This window comes from Acinonyx jubatus, chromosome B3 (genome assembly GCF_027475565.1).
Source record: "Acinonyx jubatus isolate Ajub_Pintada_27869175 chromosome B3, VMU_Ajub_asm_v1.0, whole genome shotgun sequence".
Taxonomy (NCBI): Eukaryota; Metazoa; Chordata; class Mammalia; order Carnivora; family Felidae; genus Acinonyx; species Acinonyx jubatus.
Window position 1 is genome coordinate 121963475 of NC_069386.1, and position 22281 is coordinate 121985755.

General features: G+C 37.8%; 1 protein-coding gene across 32 annotated transcripts in view; it reads left to right on the plus strand.

Annotated features, from left to right (window-relative positions):
- The window catches only part of NRXN3 (neurexin 3), a 1553894-nt gene extending 1531964 nt beyond the window's left edge, over window positions 1-21930 (plus strand). For 14 of the 32 annotated variants that reach the window (XM_053225126.1, XM_027066327.2, XM_053225129.1 and 11 more), the window contains one exon: window positions 19123-21930. In XM_053225126.1, coding sequence (XP_053081101.1) covers window positions 19123-19424 — 302 coding nt within the window. In that variant the 3' untranslated portion in view covers window positions 19425-21930. Of the gene's footprint in view, window positions 1-10776; window positions 11457-18498 lie in introns of all 32 variants that reach the window. The other 18 variants (XM_027066299.2, XM_053225116.1, XM_053225120.1 and 15 more) reach the window with 3 other exon arrangements.
- Window positions 21931-22281: the final 351 nt, after the last annotated feature.

Consider the following 22281-nt stretch of genomic DNA (forward strand, 5'->3'; position numbering starts at 1 on the left):
CCTTAATCCAATGTATATTTCAATTGCCTACTGCCTTCCTTGCCTATTTGCCCTTTAAATTATTAGGAGACCTACCACTATCAAAAAACTGCCTAATGATCCAAGATAACAAGGATTTTCCTAGTGAGTTGTTTATAAGGGCTAATATAGTTTGTAGTGAATAATATAAAATAAAAATTTAAAATCAGCTTTTTTTTTCCTTTTTTTCAACAAGAAGTACCCTTGCGAGCCTGGCCCTAGGCCATGTGATTTTGCAAAGACAATACTTGGCTCTTACTGAGGTTTAAGTTTCAGCTTTCAGTACTATCCACCCATCTGAAACAATAAATATGACCTTTTAGCAAATAGCATTAAAGGAAACATTGCTATAGATTAATACTGTGAAATAATAAAATTAATGAGCTAATGTTCTAACGGAGTCACTGGATGTGAGCACATTAAACTTGTGCATAAAGACAGAGATTGTTAAGTGGGTTTCATGGTTTCATCATGCTGACTTTCTTAATTAAATGTGGTATAACTGCTAAAAGTAAAACCTTTAATGTTTCTCAGATCTTTTCTTTTAAGATACCTCATATGGTCATCATCTGTAGTGTGAAAACTAAAAAATCAGGTAACCTATCCATCTAAAACAGCACAAGCAAAATATATCATGATCTATTTATTAATACTGTGAAGAAATAGTATGGGAGCCCACAATGATAAAGTATGACATAGTCTAGCCGAGGAGATATTAAAAGCGATCAGGTGGTTGCTGGGACTTCTGTTTTCAAAGCTGCATGTAACTCCTTCTCTTTGTAATGTTCATCTATAGTCTGTTAGTGTGTTACCCTCATCCTAACCCCATGTTGCTGTAAAGGACATGGTAGACTCCATGGTTCTGAAAGGACACAGGAGGAAGCTAATTCTTGTGTCTTCTGGCCTAAGACTGTGCTAGTAGCATCTGGGCCTATTCAGTGAGTACAGAGAAAGCCATTTTTTAGTCACACTTTAGAATGATTAGTGGAGCTTTCCAGTTTGGGGTTAAAATGTAGAATAAAATAATAGGGTATGAAACAGGAACAATGTGATGATCTCCTCCAATGATTTATTGGGCTTTTAAAAATTTTTTTGTATAGAGTCAGTGATGGATTAGGATATTATATGAAAGAAAATGACATGGGACAGAGATAGAGAACGCTTGTAATTTAACAAATCAGGAAAATAGCAAAGGAATAGACTATTTTGATAGGTAATTATTAGATAACTGAAGTATCTACCATGTAACATTTACAGTAGGTAGAACATCCAAAGCTTTTATTGTATGGTCTTAAAATCCATGTATTAGAAACTGTTAGGTAGCTTTTTATGTGTAAGATAGTTATTACTCTTTTAACATATCTGAAAGTACACATATATGTTTGTATTTTTTAAGATGTTTCTATATCTAATGTCTCCTTTGATTGATTGAACATCCAGTGAAGTTTATCTCCATTTTACAAATAAGAGTTTATGTTTACTCAAGGTCACAGAGGGTGGATCAGAGCTGGGATTTAGTTCAGGTGTTTTGACTATAAATTCAACCTAGTTTTGCCTAAGAGCCCCTTGGGGGAACAAATGCAGATATCCAGACATGCCTGCTATCCTGACCCCACCACCCCTACTAGAGTGATTTAGTAGATTAGTGCACTGAAAGAAACCCAGTGGTAAATGGCAAAGAGGCCAAATATAATCCATAGCTATCGCTTTAATAGTCCATGCATTCTTCACTTTACCTTCCCAGTTTGCTTTCGTGGAGCAACTAGTTCCGTGTTTAAGACCAGAGAGTTTTAGGTGACCTAACGTTGCACAAACAACAACAACAACAACAACAACAAACAAACTGAACAACAACAAAGAAAAAAAAAAGGACAACACCAACAAAAACCCCTCAGAGCCCCTCTGAATATCTCAGTGTGCAATAGTAGTTTCAAAGGCATAAGAGTTTGAAATAAATCTGTAGAGTTCCTGGGATCTCCTGCAGAAGTTGTTTTTGTGTCTAAAGAGTAGCTTGTTTGTAATTTCCCATACTCACTGAGAACCAAATACTAAAAAACATTCTGTTTAAGGATTGCATTGTAGTTTAATGTAAAAACAGATAGGATTTGGTCCATTCATGCCTATTCACCTTTCTAGTTATATAATTTTAGGCAAATTAACTTCTTTCAGCCCAAATTTACTGATGTGTAAGATATAATTATAAAGATTAACTGAAATAAAATATCTAAAGCATTCAAAATAATGTCTGGCAGAGAATAAGTTTTCAATACCTCTTAAGAACAACTCCTTCCAGAAGTAGGCTTCTGATTAGTGTTTAAACTATATAATTTCAATTCATATTTTCCTTCTCTTTCCTCATATTTGCAAGGAAATCACTATCTTCATCATTTGATCATATGCATTTGTCCCTAAGCATCTATCTTTACTAATCTACAGGCTCGTATGCATTGAATTTTTAGAATGACTACGGAATTTCGTATAGCTCCTTCCCTAATCTACAGGAATTTAGTTCACAAAAACTAAGAATAATCTCATGATATGTGTCTTGCCCATGCAAGCATCTCTGCAGTCTTCCCTTGGAGGCTCAGGTCAGACACAGTCAAAGCCATGTAGTCATAGTACAGCATCTTGATGATGTGTATGAGTTTTGGGCAAGCTCTTCATCTTGTTTGCATAGTACTGGTTTCCACCGAATACAAAAATGCCTCGGTGGTGTTGATTTACAAACACTGTACATTCCTTACAATGAAAATACATTTTAAAGGAAAAAAGGGTGATTTCAGGATACAGTGAGTTTTAGCATAATGTGTTTTCAGGTTCAGCTATGTCTCATGGACAACTTAGAGAATGTAAGGGGTCTGTGGAGAGGAGGTAATAGGTTAGGATGCCCAGCTGCTACCACCCAAAGAAACTCTGGGACAAAGAAAACAGTCAGATTTCTGGTCATAATGACAGAGTAAATGAGCTTTTGTGGACAACAGAAGCAAAATAAACCTTCTTGAATAATTTATTACTCTATAAACATAGTCATAAAGTGTCATGGTACCAGTTCAGGAGACAGGTCCTACAGCTGCCAGATTCTGTTGTCAGGGGCTGCAGGGCCACAGGAGGCAAAGATAACCGAGTACATTATTACTACCCTGGTCACCATTCCTCCCACTGATAATTTGTTTGGCCCATTCCTTCCTATTGCCTAAAGACAAGCATCAAAGTTTGGCAGCTCTAGGGATGAATATTCTGTTTATTTTATCTTTAGCTTTCACAACTGCAAAGGAAGGCCTGAGTTTTTAATAAACATCCCAGCACCAGTTTATGAAAGGGAGAATGAGTTAGTTAGTGCTGTATTTTTTTCAGAAGGCTTTTTAGGCCAGCTGTGGATGAGAAGATCCAATTTGCATTGGAATTGCTAACTAGAACTCAAGGAAATCCCATATGGTTTAGAGAGGAGTAGAAGAAAACAAAACAGAATAGGGAATGTAATGTCTCAATAGTTAGTTTACAAAACATTTACTCAGTGCCTGCACTCAGGAATGATGTCACTGAGTAAAATCATTCAGCAGTGATTTCCTAAGTTCTTACTATGTCCAGCTCTGCTCTAAGTATAGTGGAGAACAGGACACAGTCTTTGTTCTCATGGAGCTTATCTTCCAACGAGGGAGGACTGAACAAAAATAAATGGGTAAGAGTCAGCTATGTAGAGAATCAAAATCAGTTAGTGAACATATTGCTACTTTATTGTGGAAGTCACAGAAGGCCTCTTGAAAGAATAAAATTAGAAGAGAGACCCAACCCCCTGGAAGAAACTAGCCAGGCAGAGAGCAAGGAAAGGAGTGTTTCTGGAAGGGAAGTTAGATTGTATGGCCAGAGTCTGAGACATCCTGGGCCAGACGTGCTATAAGGGATCTGTAGGAGATGACATGGGAGTAATAGTAGGCAGCTGGCAGGTCACAGGGCACTTTCACAGAGGGTCAGCATACAGAGTTTTGGTTTGGGGAAACCTTTGAAGATCTTAAGAAACTGACTTGATCTGATTTATAGTATATACCTTTTAAAGAGCACTTTAGCTTGTTAGGGAGAATGGATTTTCGGAAGTGAATAGTGGAGGTGGAGAGATCATTTGGGAGGCTACAAGCAAGGAATTATGGTGGTTTATGACATTGGAAAAAGTAGACATGTGAGGAATTGTTGCCAGAGTAGAGTCAATAGAATTTCCTGGTACATTGGATATGTGGAGATGAGTTGGGGAAGGGGCTCAAGTAGATGATAAATTTAGGGTCTGTAATCTGAGTCAGACCAAAGAGATGGGGAATCCTAGGGGAGGTACAAGTTTAGTAGGCAAATAAAAGCTAAGGTTCTGTTTTAGCCTTTTTGAATTTGAGGAGCCTCTTAGATATCAAAGTAGAAATGTTGAGTAGGCGGTTGGAGATGGGAAACTGGAATTCTGACTGGAGGCGGGGTAGGGGAGGTGAACAGGAAATCATAGTTATATAGATGGTAGGCATGTATAGCCAAGGGGCTAGATGGGATCACCCCCAAAATTAAAGCAGCCCAGGGCCAAGCCTGGGGCCAGCCAAAAGGCTGAGAAATAGAGGAGGAAATGAGGAGGAATCTTGGGCTAGTCAAGCTATTAGAACAAAATATTTCAGACAGGGCTTTCATTTTTCTGACTGGCACACAGGTGACTATGTTGATAAAATAAGTATTTATATTACCAACTGTCTTGAACTTTAATAGTATTCCAAGGACATAATCATTTGCAAATAATGAGCTATATGCATATATTAGCCCTACAAATCTACATGGAGGCAAGGCTAAGAGCAGGAGAGCAGTTGCTGAGTTCATGGCTTTGAGCCCTATTTACACGCTCTTTCTCATTGGTGCACTTCATAAATATATTGGCTCTTAATTAAAGAAACTAGTGCCAGCAAGGATAGCTTTTTTGAATTCCACCCACTTCACAAAGCAGAGATCCAAGTGTTGCAAGCTGTTCTATTTTTATAGTTTAATTCAACACATGTGCACTGAATACCTATGGTGTGTCCTGCTCGATGCTAGACAGATTAAGAAACACAAAATAAGCCTACAGATTCAGCTTGTGAATCAGGGAACTTTTAATATCCTGAGTGAAGAAAGGCTTACTTAGACTAATACCTGATTGACATTAAAACAAAATGAAAATAGTGATTCCTCAAAGTTTCTTAATTGAGTTTTCCTTTTGTGTGTCTTACTGTATTAACACTTTTGGGAGGAAGGAACTAAAATACTACCTTGACCCTCTGTTCCCTCACATCCTCATCTTACCCTCCAGTTCTGATGTCTATTAAGATATGTGTCTCCAAGAGATTTAAGGGAGTGAAGAGCAAGTGACTTGACTCAAGTCACCTGGTTTGCTAGGGGACAAGAGCTCACTTCCAGGTCTGTGATCCTGCCACTAAATAAATATGTTCTTATGAACATGTATCTAAATAAGAGCACTTCAGCAGGTAATTCTAACCCACACGAAGGGTAAAATAATTATAAAATTACATGCAGAAATAATAAAACTTCACCATTAAAGATGAACTAATCATGCTTTAGGAACTTAGCATTATCGGAGGGGTAGAGACATGGGTTCAATAGAAGTAGTAACAATGGCTGTTTGGGTTAAGGTTTGGATTGAGGTTATTTGTTTGATGCTGAAGTAGATGTTCCAGCATCTGATTTCAACTTTCAGGGACTCAGCCTCCTCTGTTGAATATGAAACCCGAATTTTACAGCTGATGCTATGGTGCCAGCTTTGAAAACAACAGTAGCAAACATTTGAAAAGCCCTTTAGAATTTATAAGCACTTTCACATTCAAATTCTCATTAGTCATACAAACTTACCCTGTGAGGTGGGTTAATTGACCAGACATCACAATCTCCCTATTACATCTGAGGAAACTTACTCAGGGAAGTTAACTGATTTGTTCAATGTCTCAACAAACTAATACAGTGGTCAGTACATCCAAGACTGGGACTTAGGCCTCCTGACCCTAACATCTCTATCCCATATATTACATTCCAGGCACAAGGCAAGCCATGGTGGTGAAGCATGATTTTAATGCCTTTATAGAAGCTGTAGCCTAGTGTCAGGGTAAAAAAAATGAGCAATTGAATATATTAACTAATTTACTCCTTCATTAGTTCATTCAATAAATGATTGGTGATTAGTATCCTGGTTGGTAGGCAAATAAAGATAAAAACAGTCTACACTTGTGCTAAAGTTCTTATAGTCTTGTTGAGATTAAGAGGAAAACAAGTTGAATATGATGGAGTGTTGGAGTCAGTAGAAATCTGTGCAGCACACAGTAGGTTCACAAAGAAGAATGGAGGTGATAGGACTGAATTAAGGTGCAAGTTAAGGGTTATGTGAATGTAGGGAAAGAAGTCATTAAGTTAATGTCCTTCCACATCTAAATGTTCTATCTTAGCAGTTTTTAAAACGTAATACTAGTCTTTGTGATGTTTTATCCATTCTCATCTACTTAAGTATGAAAAATTACTCTAAATCAGGCAAGCAGATCATTAATATAGAAATACAGTTCTGAGTATTGAGCTTGATGGTGTCCTGGACTCCCTTTTCCATTATGGAGGCTTAATTTTTCTGTCTCTCCCTTTCTACTATAATAATGTGTGGAAACTGAGTTTGGGAACAAATAGTATGTAAACTTTTTACTGGGGGCATTTTTGTTCACCATTAAAAAGAAAATACTAAACTTTTTATCTAGAAATAAATACCATGTACGAAGCAGGCTTCTTCACCCCTTCCTTGAGCATCACTCATGTCTTGAGGAAGAGGTTGTGAGAAGTCCGAGTATATGCAGGACTCATTTGATGACACAGGTGACAGCCATCCTCACCTTCCTGGATTCCATATCTATTCCCAGAGTCTCCATTTTTATTCTAGTCCAAACCATGATTCAGAACTGAGCCATTGGTTCTCCCAGAAGAATCCCTCCCTTCTTCTTGTGGACATATAAAATAGCAATCAGTGAAATGTTTTTGTATCTTTCAAAGGAGGGACAGATGAGGATATTTACCTGATATGCCTAATGCAAAAAAAACCTTGAAATCCTCAGGAAGTATTTGTTCTCCAAACTTCTCTCTTAGCCCACCCTACTTGTAATGTTTCAAGTCTTTCCCTGGAATTGCACTCAGATTCCCAAGAAGGTTTCCTTTTCCTTCCTTTCTCCACTGTTTTCCCTCAGAAACTTAAAATATTTACAGTTATACAAAGTAGTTCATTTGGGCCTCCTCTTGGACCTCACTTGTACACACTGAAGACAATGTCCCTTAGACAGCAGGATCCACTCTCCCAAAAAGGTGGGTCTGTAGCTTGAGTTACCTGATCATGTCTTTTGAATATGTCAAGCCCAACTCGAGACAGTTTAGAAAACAATTTTTTTTTAACAAGTGCATTCCCCAAGGTGAATCCTGACCAATGTAATTCTGTCTTATTGCATTTGATGTTTTTAAAAGTTTGACTTTACATTTAGACAGGTTATTTGGGCATGGTGGGATACAAACGGTTGCATCAAAATATTCTGTTTCAGGTCAAATTATTGTATTATTTGTTCTCAATGGCAAGCATCATTCTAAAGCATTCTTAACACTTACCATGTAGAGGCATAGGTGGAGAACCATGTAGTTATTGATAATAAAACCTAACACACATAGCTAATGAAAGATTAAAATAAACCTGGGACACAATTATGAGCTACTAGCAATATTACTTTGTATCTTACATTAAAAATCAAACAAGCTTTGTGTATGTAACTGATGGCTGACTTATAAGCATGTATGTGCCCTATATTCAGGCTGTGTTGGCTTCATTTGAAACTATGGCTTCCATGGGTTTAAAAAATACATATTTTATTTGCAAAGTGACAACCCCAAATTTTACTATGTTCAACTGTTTAAGCCGGTGATTTCCAGAATGTTAATGGTGTCCTACTTGTATGAGTTTTAAAAAAAGCTATTTTGAAATAGGTAAATTACCCAAATTATGATAGATCTTCTCAAAACACCTCTTGACACCTCTTGTTATCCAGGAGTATGTATATACTGGAAGTATCTTATTCTTTAAGTCTCGTACTTAGTCCAGTATGTTTCACACTTTAAAAAGTTGCCTACGGGCACCTGGGTTCCTTAGTTGGTTGAACATCTGACTCTTGATCTCAGCTCAGGTCTTGTTCTCAGGGTTGTGAGTTCAAGCCCCACATTGGGCTCCACTCTGGGTGTGGGGCCTACTTTAAAAAAAATTGCCTATGAAACAAAAAACAGCCTATCTGAATATTATCAAAACCAACTTTGTTGTAAAGAAGTCACTTGATACCTTGTGAGGCCATATGAGCATTTATAGAGTCTTCTCATACAATACAATTCATTGTTAAAAGTATAAGTATTCAAAAAAATCAGTGCACCAAGGGTTTTTCTCTTCCTATATTATTGGGATGTTTTTTCCCTCCTTCTGCAACCTCCCAGCCGTCCTTTGTGAAGTTCCTACTATAATGATTAACATTATTAAACCAGAGACTAAAAATCTTGGTACGGACTGACCCATGGGGACACGTTATTATACTTATTTTAAAATAAAATAATAAAAGGGGCGTCTCATAGGGGGCAAAAGTCTAACTCATCCTCACAATTTATTCCTTTTCGTGAAAGTCACCCAGCAAAGTTCTCAGGAGTGACTAAGATTGTGTCAGAACCAGGTGCTCTCAAGTGTCTCACCTTTGTGGTTTGCCGACCTGGGTTTCCCAGTCCTTGGTTGGACATTAATATTCTCATAGGGATATAGTATTGACTATAACTCTCGGGATCTCTTCCAGTAGAGGCCGAGGCCATTTCTAAAAACTCCTTCCACGCACATACGCGCACACACACACACACACACACACACACACCACCTACTCAAACACTCTCCCTTCTCCTTGCCCCTCACCTTCCTCCTCTCCCTCTCTCTTTTCCATCTTTCTCAATAGAGATTGAATGGAACATCTGTTTCCCACATGATCTCTAGAAGACTGGATATAGTATAGTTTCCCCCAATGCAGTTTGAATATACCCTGCTCATTTCCTATCTATTCTGTACTCTACAGATACACTGTGCCGCTGTGTTCTTCGGAGTAGAGAGGGTGTGAGCCTGATAAACGGAATAGCGTGCGTGGAATACACACACACACGCATGCATGCTATCCCATTTATCAGGCTCATTTTATGAACACTCTATTGTCACCGATGGTACCCCGGCAATGTGGCAAAACCCAAGAAAATCATATGGAACACTGCAATTATATCCTCTCTATGACTTACAAAATATGCCTTGTAGGTCTGTGAATGAATATGGGATAAGCTTTCTAGAACAGAACCCATGAACCCATGTATATTTTTTATTTCACTTCCTATCACTACAGTCTCCACTTCAGCCCCCAACATGCATATACATAGGCATGTTTTCCTTCTTATAATTGGCAGGAAGCCTTGGGATGCCCTTTGCCCCTACTGGAAAGGCATGAAACTAAGTCTAGTACTTTCCTCCCACCCCCAAATCAGTTTTGTCTTGCTGACCTCTCCCCAACCCCAGCTTGCTGTTCTGTTTTTCTATTTTCCCTAAATGCAACTTACTTTAAGCATGTATTAACTTGATTAACATTCCTACAGTTAAAGGCTAATAGAAGATTACCCATTTGTCAGTCTTAGCCACTTTCTTCTCTTTCAAATGTCTACTTATGACGTACATCCAGACTGCACGCCCTTTTTATTTTTTTAAAGAAGCGAAACCAAAAAATATTTTTTTAAAAAATGCAAAATTCATTTTTAAAGGAAATGCAAAATTTGTTTTTAATTTTGGCTATCACCAAAAGGGGAATCAACAAGCCAGAAAACAAAAAGCAAAAAGCAAAAAAAAAGTGTCCCCTGACTGCTCTGTCTGTGCCTCCTCAGCGTGTGCATCTGGTTGTTCATCTCTGAAAGTCTGTGAAATCCTTTTTCCTTTAAACTTTTTTGTTCTTTTCTCCCTTTTTGTTTGGGAATTAAGTGCTTTTTGTATTATATCTATCTATATATATATATCAATATGTTTCTTTTGATTGCTAGATCTTTAACTTTAGATTTGGTTTTATCCAAAATTATGAGAAAAAAGTTATGAATTGTTTTCTGCAATTTTCCCCCACTCCCTCTTTAAATGTGGAACAACTTCAGCCGCAGAATCCCCACATCCACATCTCTCAAATTAGCGCCTTCTCATTGGGAATCCCGTGCACCCATGGGTGGCAGGGAGAACGTGGATGATGTCATACAGACAGAACCATTTCTCTATAAGGAAGTGACTAGTAACCCAGCAAGTGGGCTCCCTGTACACTTTTGCCTCTCCATCACCTCTGCTAGTCTCCAACCCTCTCCCCTAACTCTAGATGGGGCTGTGTGGCTGCCGGTGAAGTTGTTCAACTTGAATGCATAAATCTAGTCTTCTTGTTTTTGCTTTTAATCTTTTGGTCATTATTATTAGTATTATTATTTTATGTATTTTGGCGACTTTTAGTAGGAAAAAAAGTTTAACTGTTTTTATTATTTGAAACTCTTTAATGAAACTGTAATGATTTTTGGAGTAATTGCATGTTGAAGAAGTTGCAGCTTAGGGTGTGTGAGATTGTGTTAGAGTTCTGTTCTTTATTTCTGTAGATGGGCATGTGTAGGCTCATTTGTTTTTGTATATTGCCCATCCCTTCCTTACAGCCAGAAGCTCTAATGCAGCTAGATCACTCCGTGCCGCCCTTACATGGACATGGCGACTCACTTACACTTTCACCCCCATCATCTTCATCTCTTGTGTCGTACACTCATAAATACGACCCTACCCTCTCTGCATCCCTCCTCCCCACACTTCCCTTCCCTTCGCATTGTTCAAATTTATGTGCTGCCATCCATCCCCTTAAATCTAAAACTTGTCAAAAAGACAAAAATATTTAAAAGACAAATATATATCTGAGAACCTATAACAGTGCAGAAGTTCATTCAAAACCCTCCAGATTCAGAGAATTTTTTAAAGGCAAATTATAAAAGTAAACAGGTTTTTTTTTTAAATTTTTTAAATCACTGCAATCGGAATTATTTCAAATTCAAAATCGATGCCCTCCCAAGCCCCTCAGAGAAAAACTTTGTTAAAGTGCAGATTTTTTTTTTCTTTTCATGTTATGTGGTGTGGATGTATGTGTTGTTGCCTCCCTGTATCATCCTCTGTTGTAAATTATTATATTTGAAAAATTAGACATTTTGCTCAAAAGTTTTTTAAGAAATGACAACAAAAAAGCAAGTTACAAGAATGTGGCAATCCTATTTGTCCAAGAGCATTCTTACACAACTTTCTTTTGTAAATTTTTCTTTCATGCCAAAAAACATGCGGGCAATTTGTTGATGTAAGTTGACTATAAATTAATATGGTATGCTTTTTTCATTTAAGTTATTTTATCTATATGGAAATGACTGCTTTGTTTTCCAAAAATAGCCTCCTTTTTTTTTTTTAATTTGCTTTTACTTTTTTTTTCCCCTGCCCTTATACTGTGAATGCCTTGTGAATGTTATTTGCTCTCCTTTCCTCTAGTTTACTTTTGCCTTGATGTTAGTTTTATTTTCTACTATATGCTTTTGAAGACAGTATTAAATATTTTATTTCATTTGTGCCTATCTGCTTAATTTTCACTGTTATGTTTTGTGCTGAATTGCTTCTAATGATCAATGTGAACTCTACTGTTCATAGAAGGGGTGGGTAAGTTGTTCTCATCATCCAAAGGAAGCCTAGCCTCTTTGCCTGAACCAACTTTAAAGCCTTGAGAATAAGGATATGCTCTACAGTGGGATGTTAAATTGGTTACAGCCTATGGGAGGCATGTACCCCCAGAAGAAAAGAAAGTTAACACCAAGTATTATCAGTGGTAATACATCCTAATTTAACTCCTTAGAAAGCATTCAGGGAAATCAGTCCTTTATTGTTTTTTCCTTCAGCAAAGGGAAATTAAGGTGCTCTCAAGTGACAATAGAGTTTGGTTATCCAGGATTTTGGCACCACCATCACTGCAGACTCCAAAATTGATTTTATTGAGAATGAAGGCATCAAGAATCCCAGGTGTCTAGGGTATTATCCTGTGATAATGATGGCTTTCAATGTATAGAATTAACTACTGGTGAAAACAAACACTCATATACAGAGAGCACACAATTCTGTCTCTCCTTCTCCCTCCCTGCATCCCTCCCAGCTTCTCCCTCCTCTCTCCCTCCCTCTCTTCCTGCCTCCCAGCCTGTTTCTCTCCCCCTCAACCTTTCCCTCCCTGCGTCCCTCCCTGCCTCTTTCTTTCTCTTCTTACCTCCTTCCTTGTCCCTCTCTCTCTCCCTCCCTTCCTCCTTTTCTCCCTCTCCCTCCCAGCATCTTTTCCTCTTCCTTCCCTCCCTTCCTGCCTTCCTGCCTCTTTCTCTCTCTCCCTCTGGCCCATTCTCTCCCTGCCTCTCTCCCACTCCCTCCCTGCCTCTTTCTCTATCTCCCTCCCTCCTTTCTTGCCCCCTCTCTCTCCCTCCCCTCCAACTTCTCTCTCTCTGTCTCTCTCTTTCTCTCTGCTCCCCCTCCTCTTTTCCCTTTCATTTAATAGTTGCTATTTCTCTCCTGGATTTAATCAAGTAAACTTTAAAAGGATCCTAAGATCCTATCGAGAAGAAACATGATAATTTTAACATCTAAAGTTTTATTTAGGAAATCTTTCAGGTAGGTAAGTACTGCCATTTTGTGTGACCTTAGAGGTGAAAATACCCCCTGAGGTTAAAGGTATTTGGATTAATGTTGCCTTATGCACTTTGGGAAAGATAAGATGGATAGGTAAGCAGTGCTATACCAGGAGCACTTGGGTGGATCTGTTGGTTAACTGTACAACTCAATTTTGGCTCAGGTCATGATCCCAAGGTTCATTTGGTGGGACTGAACCCCTCATAGGGCTCTGTACTGCTCTGTCTGCTTGGGAGTCTCTCTCTCCCTCTCTCTCTACCCCTCCCCTACTCATGTTCTTACTCTCTCATTCTCTTTCAAAATAAACATTTTAAGAAAAAAGAAGGGCTGTATCATTTTTAAATAAACAGACTACTTGTTTCACTTTAATTTCAGATATAGTGTTATCTGAAACTGTTACAGAAATATCCAACTGAATGGTGGGTAATAGATGTATTTCTAACACAGAAGCTTTAATGAATGGGCTTTCTCTGCCTCAGTTTATATGATTTTATATTGTTTCATGTGCTGGATGATATTTTGGGTTTAAAACTAAGAACTTCCTAAATGGGGTGTTATTTTATCTAATAGAATTTATTTTTGTTGAGGAAGCTATCCATTGGTCAATTTAATAAAGGGTTAATCATTTTTTTAAATACAAGCTTTTTGAATTAGTAGTTCATTCTTCAAAGCTGCATTTAAAATAGCCCCAATAACCTAGATCCTATATTATTATATTTGTACCCTAGCATGAGGCTACTACATTAAAAAAATGATCAGAAGAAAGTGATCAATGATGTATAGGCCCAAAATGTTAATAGAAATGATACTATTAACTGGCATTTTGAAGTAACAATGGATTCTATGCTAAATACTTAGTATGCATATAATTAACATTAACATGCATTATTATTCACACTGGTGTTTGAGATAGGCGTGTTATTATTTACATTTTACAGAGAGTTTAAGAAATTTCACTGAACTCACATGGCTAGTAAACCACAGAGCTCTGATGTTAACCTGAGTATGAGTGGCTCTAGAGACAAAGCCCTTAATCAATAAGGAAATGAAAAATTCTACTTGGCATGCCTTATTTTACAATGTATAATGATATCCAGGGCCTTTGTCTCATCTTACCTGGGCATATGTTGAAAAATCGAATCTGTAGCCTTTCAGAATCAAATCCATTTCAGACAAACTAGGGGGAAAAATGCCCCACCTCAAGATTCTCGTCTTACTAAAATGTAAGTTAAGCCCCTTTGAGCCCCTTGAGTTTTTCTGGAGCCTTCTCCCCTGGTACTTGCCATGGTTTGTCCATGGCAATTTTTCCTGAAAGTGGAGAAGAATTTCATGATTGCAGACTTCAGGATCTTTATGTGCTACAAGTACACACTGCTTTGGCACCAAGTAATTAAGTAAATGTCATTCAACAACTAATTTATGGGGGAAAAGGATGATTTTTCCGTATTACATGACTATATCTCAGTAGTGAATTAGAAACATGCAAATAAGAGATGAGGTAAAGAACCTAAATATAAATAAAATAAATTCAAGGAATTGGAGCATGGTGTCCTCTCTCAGTCTGGCTCTTTAGTGTCATTGTTTTGGTATTTTTGTGACTTCTCAGACTTGAATGTCTCCAGAGAGGAAAAGGTTGGAGCCACATTGAAATTTCATGCTGCCCTTGTTTTTTCAGATGACCCACTACATTCACTATCACCTGCGAAATTCTCACTGTTCAGAAGAGTTCTATTAAATTTTTAATACACTGTCTTTTTCGATGGCAGAGAGCCCCTTTTGCTGGATATCAGCCCTAGACACATGAATTATATATCTATAAATACACTCATAAAGCAAAAAAGCAGGGCAGCCTTCAGGGCTAAAATAGACCTTTTATATCCCTAGTGATCTCTCTAGTTTAAAGAAAAGCACAACCCTGTCAAAAACGGGTATATATTCCTGATTTAAAATGCTAAGGTTAAGGAATAAAGATAGTTCTTATTCCAAGCCAAAGACAAATTCTGGGGAGGGAACAGGAAATTAGGGTGTTGATGGCCTACAGGTTTTCTGTCCCTCTGCCTGTAACCCCTTATGATTTTAGGCTTGCTGCTTCTATGAATATGAATCTTTATAAGCATAGACATCTGGTAGATCACGGACTCCATAGTCTTTGGACATTGGGGAAAAAAAACATTGCTGCTCCAACACTTCTGAGGACAATCACTTTGGATTAAAACAAACATAACATCTTAAATAGCTTCCTACAGTCTAAGTTATTTCTGTTAAGGATCTAATCATGGAAAAATACATCCCTCATCTCATCTCAAAGGATGTGTGCCCTCATATTCCCTAGGACACTATATAATCATCCTAAATCTTAAAGATGGAATTTGATATTAAAGTAGATTATACACCCTCACACACCTGTCCCAGGAACCTTGCACTATTCTCTAAAATTTTCCACCTATTTTTACTCCAATTTCCATTTGTAACAACAATTCCTGCATCCCAGTTGACTTTCTTTTAAGCTGAAGACACTCTTTCGATTTTCTTGAGAGGGCAGGAAAGGGGGTGGATTATGAAAGCTTCTACTATTCTCCCACTGGAATTGGGGCTCACATTTCCCTGACAGGGGGCATCATTTATCATTTTCTACCACTGCTGCCGGGATTAATAACAAAATGGCAAAGAAAACTGAAGATTAGTAATTTGGACACATTCTTTTGTTTAAACTCTAAAATAGCATACCTAATATTTTTGGTTTGGAAATAAGCTCTTATCATTTCACTTAGGGGCTCATCAACCTTTTAGAAGCTCTTTATAAATCAGCGAGCTTTAGGACTCTCCTTCCACTTCATTATGAAAGTGATGGTTTTCAGTTATTTTTTTTTAACACGAGAAAGATTAAAAGGTGTTGAATTGAGAAGTGAATAGCAAAAGAAAGTGGGGGCGATTCAACTGCAGAGTGAGCAATTTGTAGATTTTGTAGATTTTTTACAACAAAGATACTGCAGAAGCTTTAGATTGCCTCCTTCCCCCCCACCCCTTTTTTTCAAATTTAAGACTGCAGTTGGGTGTCACAGATGGTACACTAAAATTGCAAATGAATGCCACTCTGTAATCATGAAGACAGTAATCTTAATCTCACTTAAAGGGACACCAGCACACTACTTAACAATTTGCCTTTTAATTTAAGTTATCCATACCAGGCTTTTGCCTTTCAACACATCGGCTATTCCTGATCCTTTATCCCAGTTTCCTCTCTGCTTAATATATGTGGAGTGGATTTTTTATCATTTCCCTAAGGAACAAATACTGTCAGTATTTGTGCCAGGAAAGAGCACATGTGCTAAACCTTTGTTCTAGGTGGGATGGGTAAAAAATCCTGTCTTGTTCTCTGAAGGAAAGTAACATCATCCCTGAGTAATCTCTAGGGAACCTTCAAACAGATTGCATGGGCCATCTCATCTCTCTTCTCATTGCCTTCTCTTTTCTACTTACACACTGCCTTCTTCCATGGGTCACCTTAAATATAACACTTGCCACCCCCACCCTACTAGAAGAATAAGGAGAGAAACTCAGGGTTAGTTTTAGTACTGGCTTACCTTTAGGGAACTGTGCTCCAAATCCCATTTATAAAACCTAGAAAAAGTTGTAAATTATGCATTAAATCAGTTGCAAGATATATGAATTATATATATTCACAATGTAAAAAAAAAAAAAAAAAGGCATGTTGGTCCAGTAAAGCAAGTCTGATGACGAATCTGCAAAGATCATTTTACTCAATAGTTTGAAACACCAAGCACTGGAAGAGAAGTTTGGGGTTAGAGCATAACCCAAAACATCATCCTGAAATTCTCAGAAAGGTTGTTTTATTTTGCTAAGTATGGTAACATCATCAGGTAGGACAGAGATGATTATCCCTTCCAAATAATACACATCATGTACATTATTGCCACCCTCCCCCACCTCAGTTTCTCTCTGTATAACACAATGTTATTGGCTAAATACAGAGGAAGTAAAGCTTCTGAAATGGGTACAAATGGTTCTTCTCGGGTGCTTTGAAGGTATGTAATAGCTTTCCTCTCAGAAGGCCCTTCTCTTTAGCACACCTGAAATCTGGACAGTTTACATGCAGCAGTTCTAACTGAGGCACAGGGAAATGTTTAAAGACACATGGATGGAAAGCTAAGCAGGAGAGTTCTTATTTGTGAGTCCATCTTTATAGGAAGAACCTGGGAAGACCGTGTAAACTAAAGACTTGTGCACTTAGAACTTGTGATATTATCACATGTCTGGCTTTGTCACCAATAAGGGGTACCTCAGCAAAAGTCACATCTGATAACAGGCGTTCACACCAACCATCCCATCAGGGCAGTTGCTATGGAGGGCAGAACAGACAAGAACATTGTACCTGGCTGAGAGCTTAATGACCCAGCTCAGAAAGAAGCCATCAACAATAATATCATATTACCAATTCAACTGTCTAACTGAAACAGGGAAACATCATGCCCTCCCGGCTAGTGTTTTTTTTTTAAACAACAATACATTTTGGAAATAAATTCAATGAGGAGACATGAACTGTAACTTCTGGAGATTCTTTCTCTGTTTGAAAAATAACATTGTAAAGAGACACAGAAGACCTTGATTATCTTGCTTACATACATGAGTAATAAACTTGGCCCTACAATTAAGTAAGCACCACAGAATATTTGTGGTCCCCATGATTTGAAGGCACTCTGATTTAGTGAACTATTCTGCACTGTCTTTCCTGACCTAGTCCACATGTTTATAAATGCAATAACTAGGGTCTGTGGGTAAACCAATTTATTTTTCCCATTTTGGATAAGAATCGCTGATTTTAAAAACTCACTTTGCTATCTCTACATCTCTGAATCTACATTTCCAGTAAATCATGGGTATCTAGTCGGGGTATTTAAAAAATCTAGTGTTGAGCTCAGCATATATTGCATATAGCATAAAAGCAATGCATAAACATAATGTGAGACCAAGGCAAGGTGAGTTGTCATTTAATAGGGCAATTTCTGGAAAAGATAGAATGAGTTTGTTAGATGAATATTTTAACCTCTTATGAGTTCCCTTTACTTAGCATATAGTAAATGTACACTGAATTTGATAAATGTTAAATAAAAGTTAGTAGCTTAAAATACTAAAGACAAGGTCTTTTACATTCCTTGATCTTGATCTCTGGGACCTGGAGAATATGTCATACTCATCCTCATGGGAGCAAATACATAGAAACCCAAAAAGAGAACAAAGAAATGCTAGGGTTCATAAATTAGTCACATGCATGTGCATGTACGTACGTATACACACACACACACACACACACACACACACACACACACACACAGTTTTGCTAGCCTGTCAGGTTTTGCAATAGAATGATTGAATGCCATTATCCTCTAAGCAGATCCTGGAATCAGCGTATTTGAATTCTATCTAAATAATTACTTGAGAGTATCTTAAAAACCTAAGAATTTCAGACTTCGGTGGCAAGAGGCATATAATGGGCTCTAAATCAGCTTAGAATGGTTAGCCTACAATAAGAAAGGATCCATGTGTGGACATAGGTCATTCTATGATAATCTGTGATACCTAATCAATCAAAAACAGTCACTGAGAATGACTATGGATCGTATCTACAAATATACTAATTCTGTTTTTCTTTTTCTTTTCAATCCCAGGAGGTGAATTAGTTATCCCTCTTCTTGTAGAAGACCCTTTAGCTACCCCTCCTATTGCTACTCGTGCACCTTCCATTACACTCCCCCCTACCTTTCGCCCCCTCCTCACCATTATTGAGACCACCAAAGATTCCCTGTCCATGACCTCTGAGGCGGGGTTACCTTGCTTGTCGGACCAAGGCAGCGATGGTTGTGATGATGATGGCTTGGTGATATCTGGGTATGGCTCAGGGGAAACCTTTGACTCTAACCTGCCCCCTACTGATGATGAAGATTTTTACACCACCTTCTCCTTGGTAACAGATAAGAGTCTTTCCACTTCAATCTTCGAAGGTGGCTACAAAGCACATGCGCCCAAGTGGGAATCCAAGGACTTTAGACCTAACAAAGTCTCCGAAACTAGTAGGACTACTACCACATCTTTGTCCCCTGAGCTGATCCGCTTCACAGCTTCCTCCTCGTCTGGGATGGTGCCCAAATTGCCAGCTGGCAAAATGAATAACCGTGATCTCAAACCCCAGCCTGATATAGTCTTGCTTCCGTTGCCCACTGCCTATGAGCTAGACAGCACCAAACTGAAGAGCCCACTAATTACTTCCCCCATGTTCCGTAATGTGCCCACAGCAAACCCCACGGAGCCGGGAGTCAGACGGGTTCCGGGGGCCTCAGAGGTGATCCGGGAGTCGAGCAGTACAACAGGGATGGTCGTCGGCATTGTGGCTGCTGCCGCCCTCTGCATCTTGATCCTCCTGTACGCCATGTACAAGTACAGGAACAGGGACGAGGGGTCCTATCAAGTGGACGAGACGCGGAACTACATCAGCAACTCGGCCCAGAGCAACGGCACGCTCATCAAGGAGAAGCAGCAGAGCTCGAAGAGCGGCCACAAGAAACAGAAAAACAAGGACAAGGAGTATTATGTGTAAAAACGACACCGCCAATCATTACGTGAATTTATGACACAGAATTATTTCTATAGAAATCTATAAATACTTGGAAAACGAGGTTTCACAGATGTCAGAACTGTTACAACTATGAGATGGGGTGTACCATGACCATGGTGGGGAAAACCATTTTTAAAAGGACACACACAAAGATGTACCTAAAACGTTCAGCCATGGCTGCTTTGATTCAGTCATCGCTCGGAGACAGAACATTCTTTCTGCCCTGCTGTATCATAAAGCACACACTTCGCGCTCTGGAACAACCAGATGGCTCCCCCACTTTCGCGGACTTGGAAGCTTCCTTCTCTTGAGGACTTTTCACCCAAGGTAGAAGACTTCATGGCTTACTTGTTCCATAACTCCAAGTGAGTCTGTAATGATGTTTGTGAAGCTTGACTGTAACAATCTGTAACAATGTTTTCTTTTTTCTTTTTTTTTTTTTTTTGGTTTAATTATGTAAAAAACAAAAACAAAAAAAATGAAAAAAAATGAAAAACAAAGCAAACAAACAAAAAAACCCACCCTTATCTGGTTTTGGCCAGTGTACGTGTAACTTTTCAAGATCTGAGGGGAAAAAATGGCTTTTGGGTTTTTGTTTATTTTTTGAGAATGACTGGACATAAGAAGAAAAAACAAACAAAAAACTCAGAAAACAAAAATAAGAGAGACTATTGCCATATGAACTCAAAAGCTACCATGGTGTTCACTCTACATATCAGGTTGTGGTATTTCTAGAATCTGTTGTTTGTTTCCTATACGATGCTTTGCTGAAACACATAGCAAAATCACATGATGGATGATAGTATTGGTTTGAAAAGCTGGTCCCTCAGGATCTAATTGCAGAATTTGCCACCCAAACCCTGAATAGATGGGGTTAGGGCTGGCTTTATTAGAGCTATTGGCTTTACTTAACAATATTGTTCCTGTTCATTAGCCCAGCCAAATTGTGGTAAAGGAGAAAGCCCCACAAACTAACACAGAGCCTTTCCTAGGGAAGGTGAAGAGGGGGTGGGCTGGATCTGCGACTGATTGAAATGCATGCAAATATAAAAAGATGAGACAATACTAATCGTCTGTTAAAGAATCAAAACAGACAATAGGGGAGTTCAATGTGTGATGGAACAACAAAAGGTCACACAAGCCAAACATGGCATGACAGAGTGCAAAATACATAGTTCTTCCCCCACCCCCAACATGATGTTTTTCATAGTGGTTTAATTTTGTAGCCTGACACTTACAGATAACTCTGTCCTTCCATTTGCTCACATCTCCCTTCACCCATCTTTTCTAAAAACAAATAAATAAATAATAAATGAATAAAGCTGCTGTGACACACAAAAAAAGGAATTTAATAGTATAATATATATATAAATAAATATATATACAGATATATTTATCATGGTATGTTTGATGGGATGACTGAAACAGGAAAACTGTTAAAGTCTTGAAGTGGAATGAGAATGTTGTTTTAAAAGAAAATAACAAAACAACAAAAAGTAAACCTTAAAATGTGAAGAAAGTGTGAGTTTTAGTTTTGTCACAGTTAACTGTGTCAAAGAGAATAAACAATCTTCTCAGATTTTGTTTACATATTTTACTACATTTTTGCTGGTATAATTCCTTAGCCACCTATGTACATACTGCTTTAAGAACTGTTCTTTCCTTTCTATCTGTTTATTTCGTTTGGTTTATATTCCAGTTGTATGTCTTTCTTTTTGAAAAGAGGAAACAATGTACAGAAAACAATAAACTGGTTGTGTGGCCATAGCTATCCAAAAAGCAAGAGACAAAGCAAGACAAATATTCACACAAAAATGAAGTATGTCTTCTGGAGGGTAGGATATATACAATTTTTTTTGTACAGATGAAAATCAATCAGCTGTTTAGATTTAGAAATCTACTCTTGCTGGTCTTTGTAAGTTGCATGAATATTTGACTTTGAAAAATACCTTAAAGACACGGGGCAAAAAGCGCAATCTAAACAATGGTAGCCTTTACTAATGTGTATGGAAAGAGGTGTTCCTCATTATCTGATATTTCAATGTGTTAAGAGTTTTGGATTTTTTTGTTGTCATTAAAAAATGACAGGATTATAAAGAGATATCAAAGCACGATTTTAGATAACTTAAATGGCCCAACCTATATGAAGTTGATTATATCTCGATGTCTGTAAAAGATTGCTGTTTTTGGAGTCTTGAGGTCTTGTGAACTGATTTCCTGCTTTCTTTCTTTACATTTTTTTTTATTTGAGTAAAAATACATTTGTTATATTCCTTTTAGTGTAAGTTTCTATTTGGACAATTTTATGGGAACATGTGCATTCTGTATGTGAGCTTCTATCATATTCCTGTTGTTTTATGAGCAGACTCTTAAGGAATTTATTTTATGATGTTGTGAAGTTACTGCTTTTTCTTTTTCCTTTCTCTTTTAGTTCATATTTGCATTTTCGTTCAAGGATATGCTTAGCAATAAAATGTTCTTCCCAAAACCTTGTATGATGATGGCATTTTTATTTTCTAAACATTTTGTAAAAGATCTTGCACTGGGGCTAAATGTGTCATATCTTATAAAAGCCGGGTAGGCTAGGACCATGTGAAATAAAATATTCTAACTAGTTACTAATTACTTATATAAATTTACCAAAACTGGCATATTTATGGGCTAAACAACTATGTCTGTCAACTGAGACATTATTATTTAGATTGCTATGATAGGGTAAGCAGGAGGGAAAACCCTTCTGAACAGGTAAGAAGATAGATAGAAGCATTGTATTCTGGGAAAGATGATTAGATACTATATATATATTTTAAAATGTTTGGTAGCTTTAAAGTATTTTCTG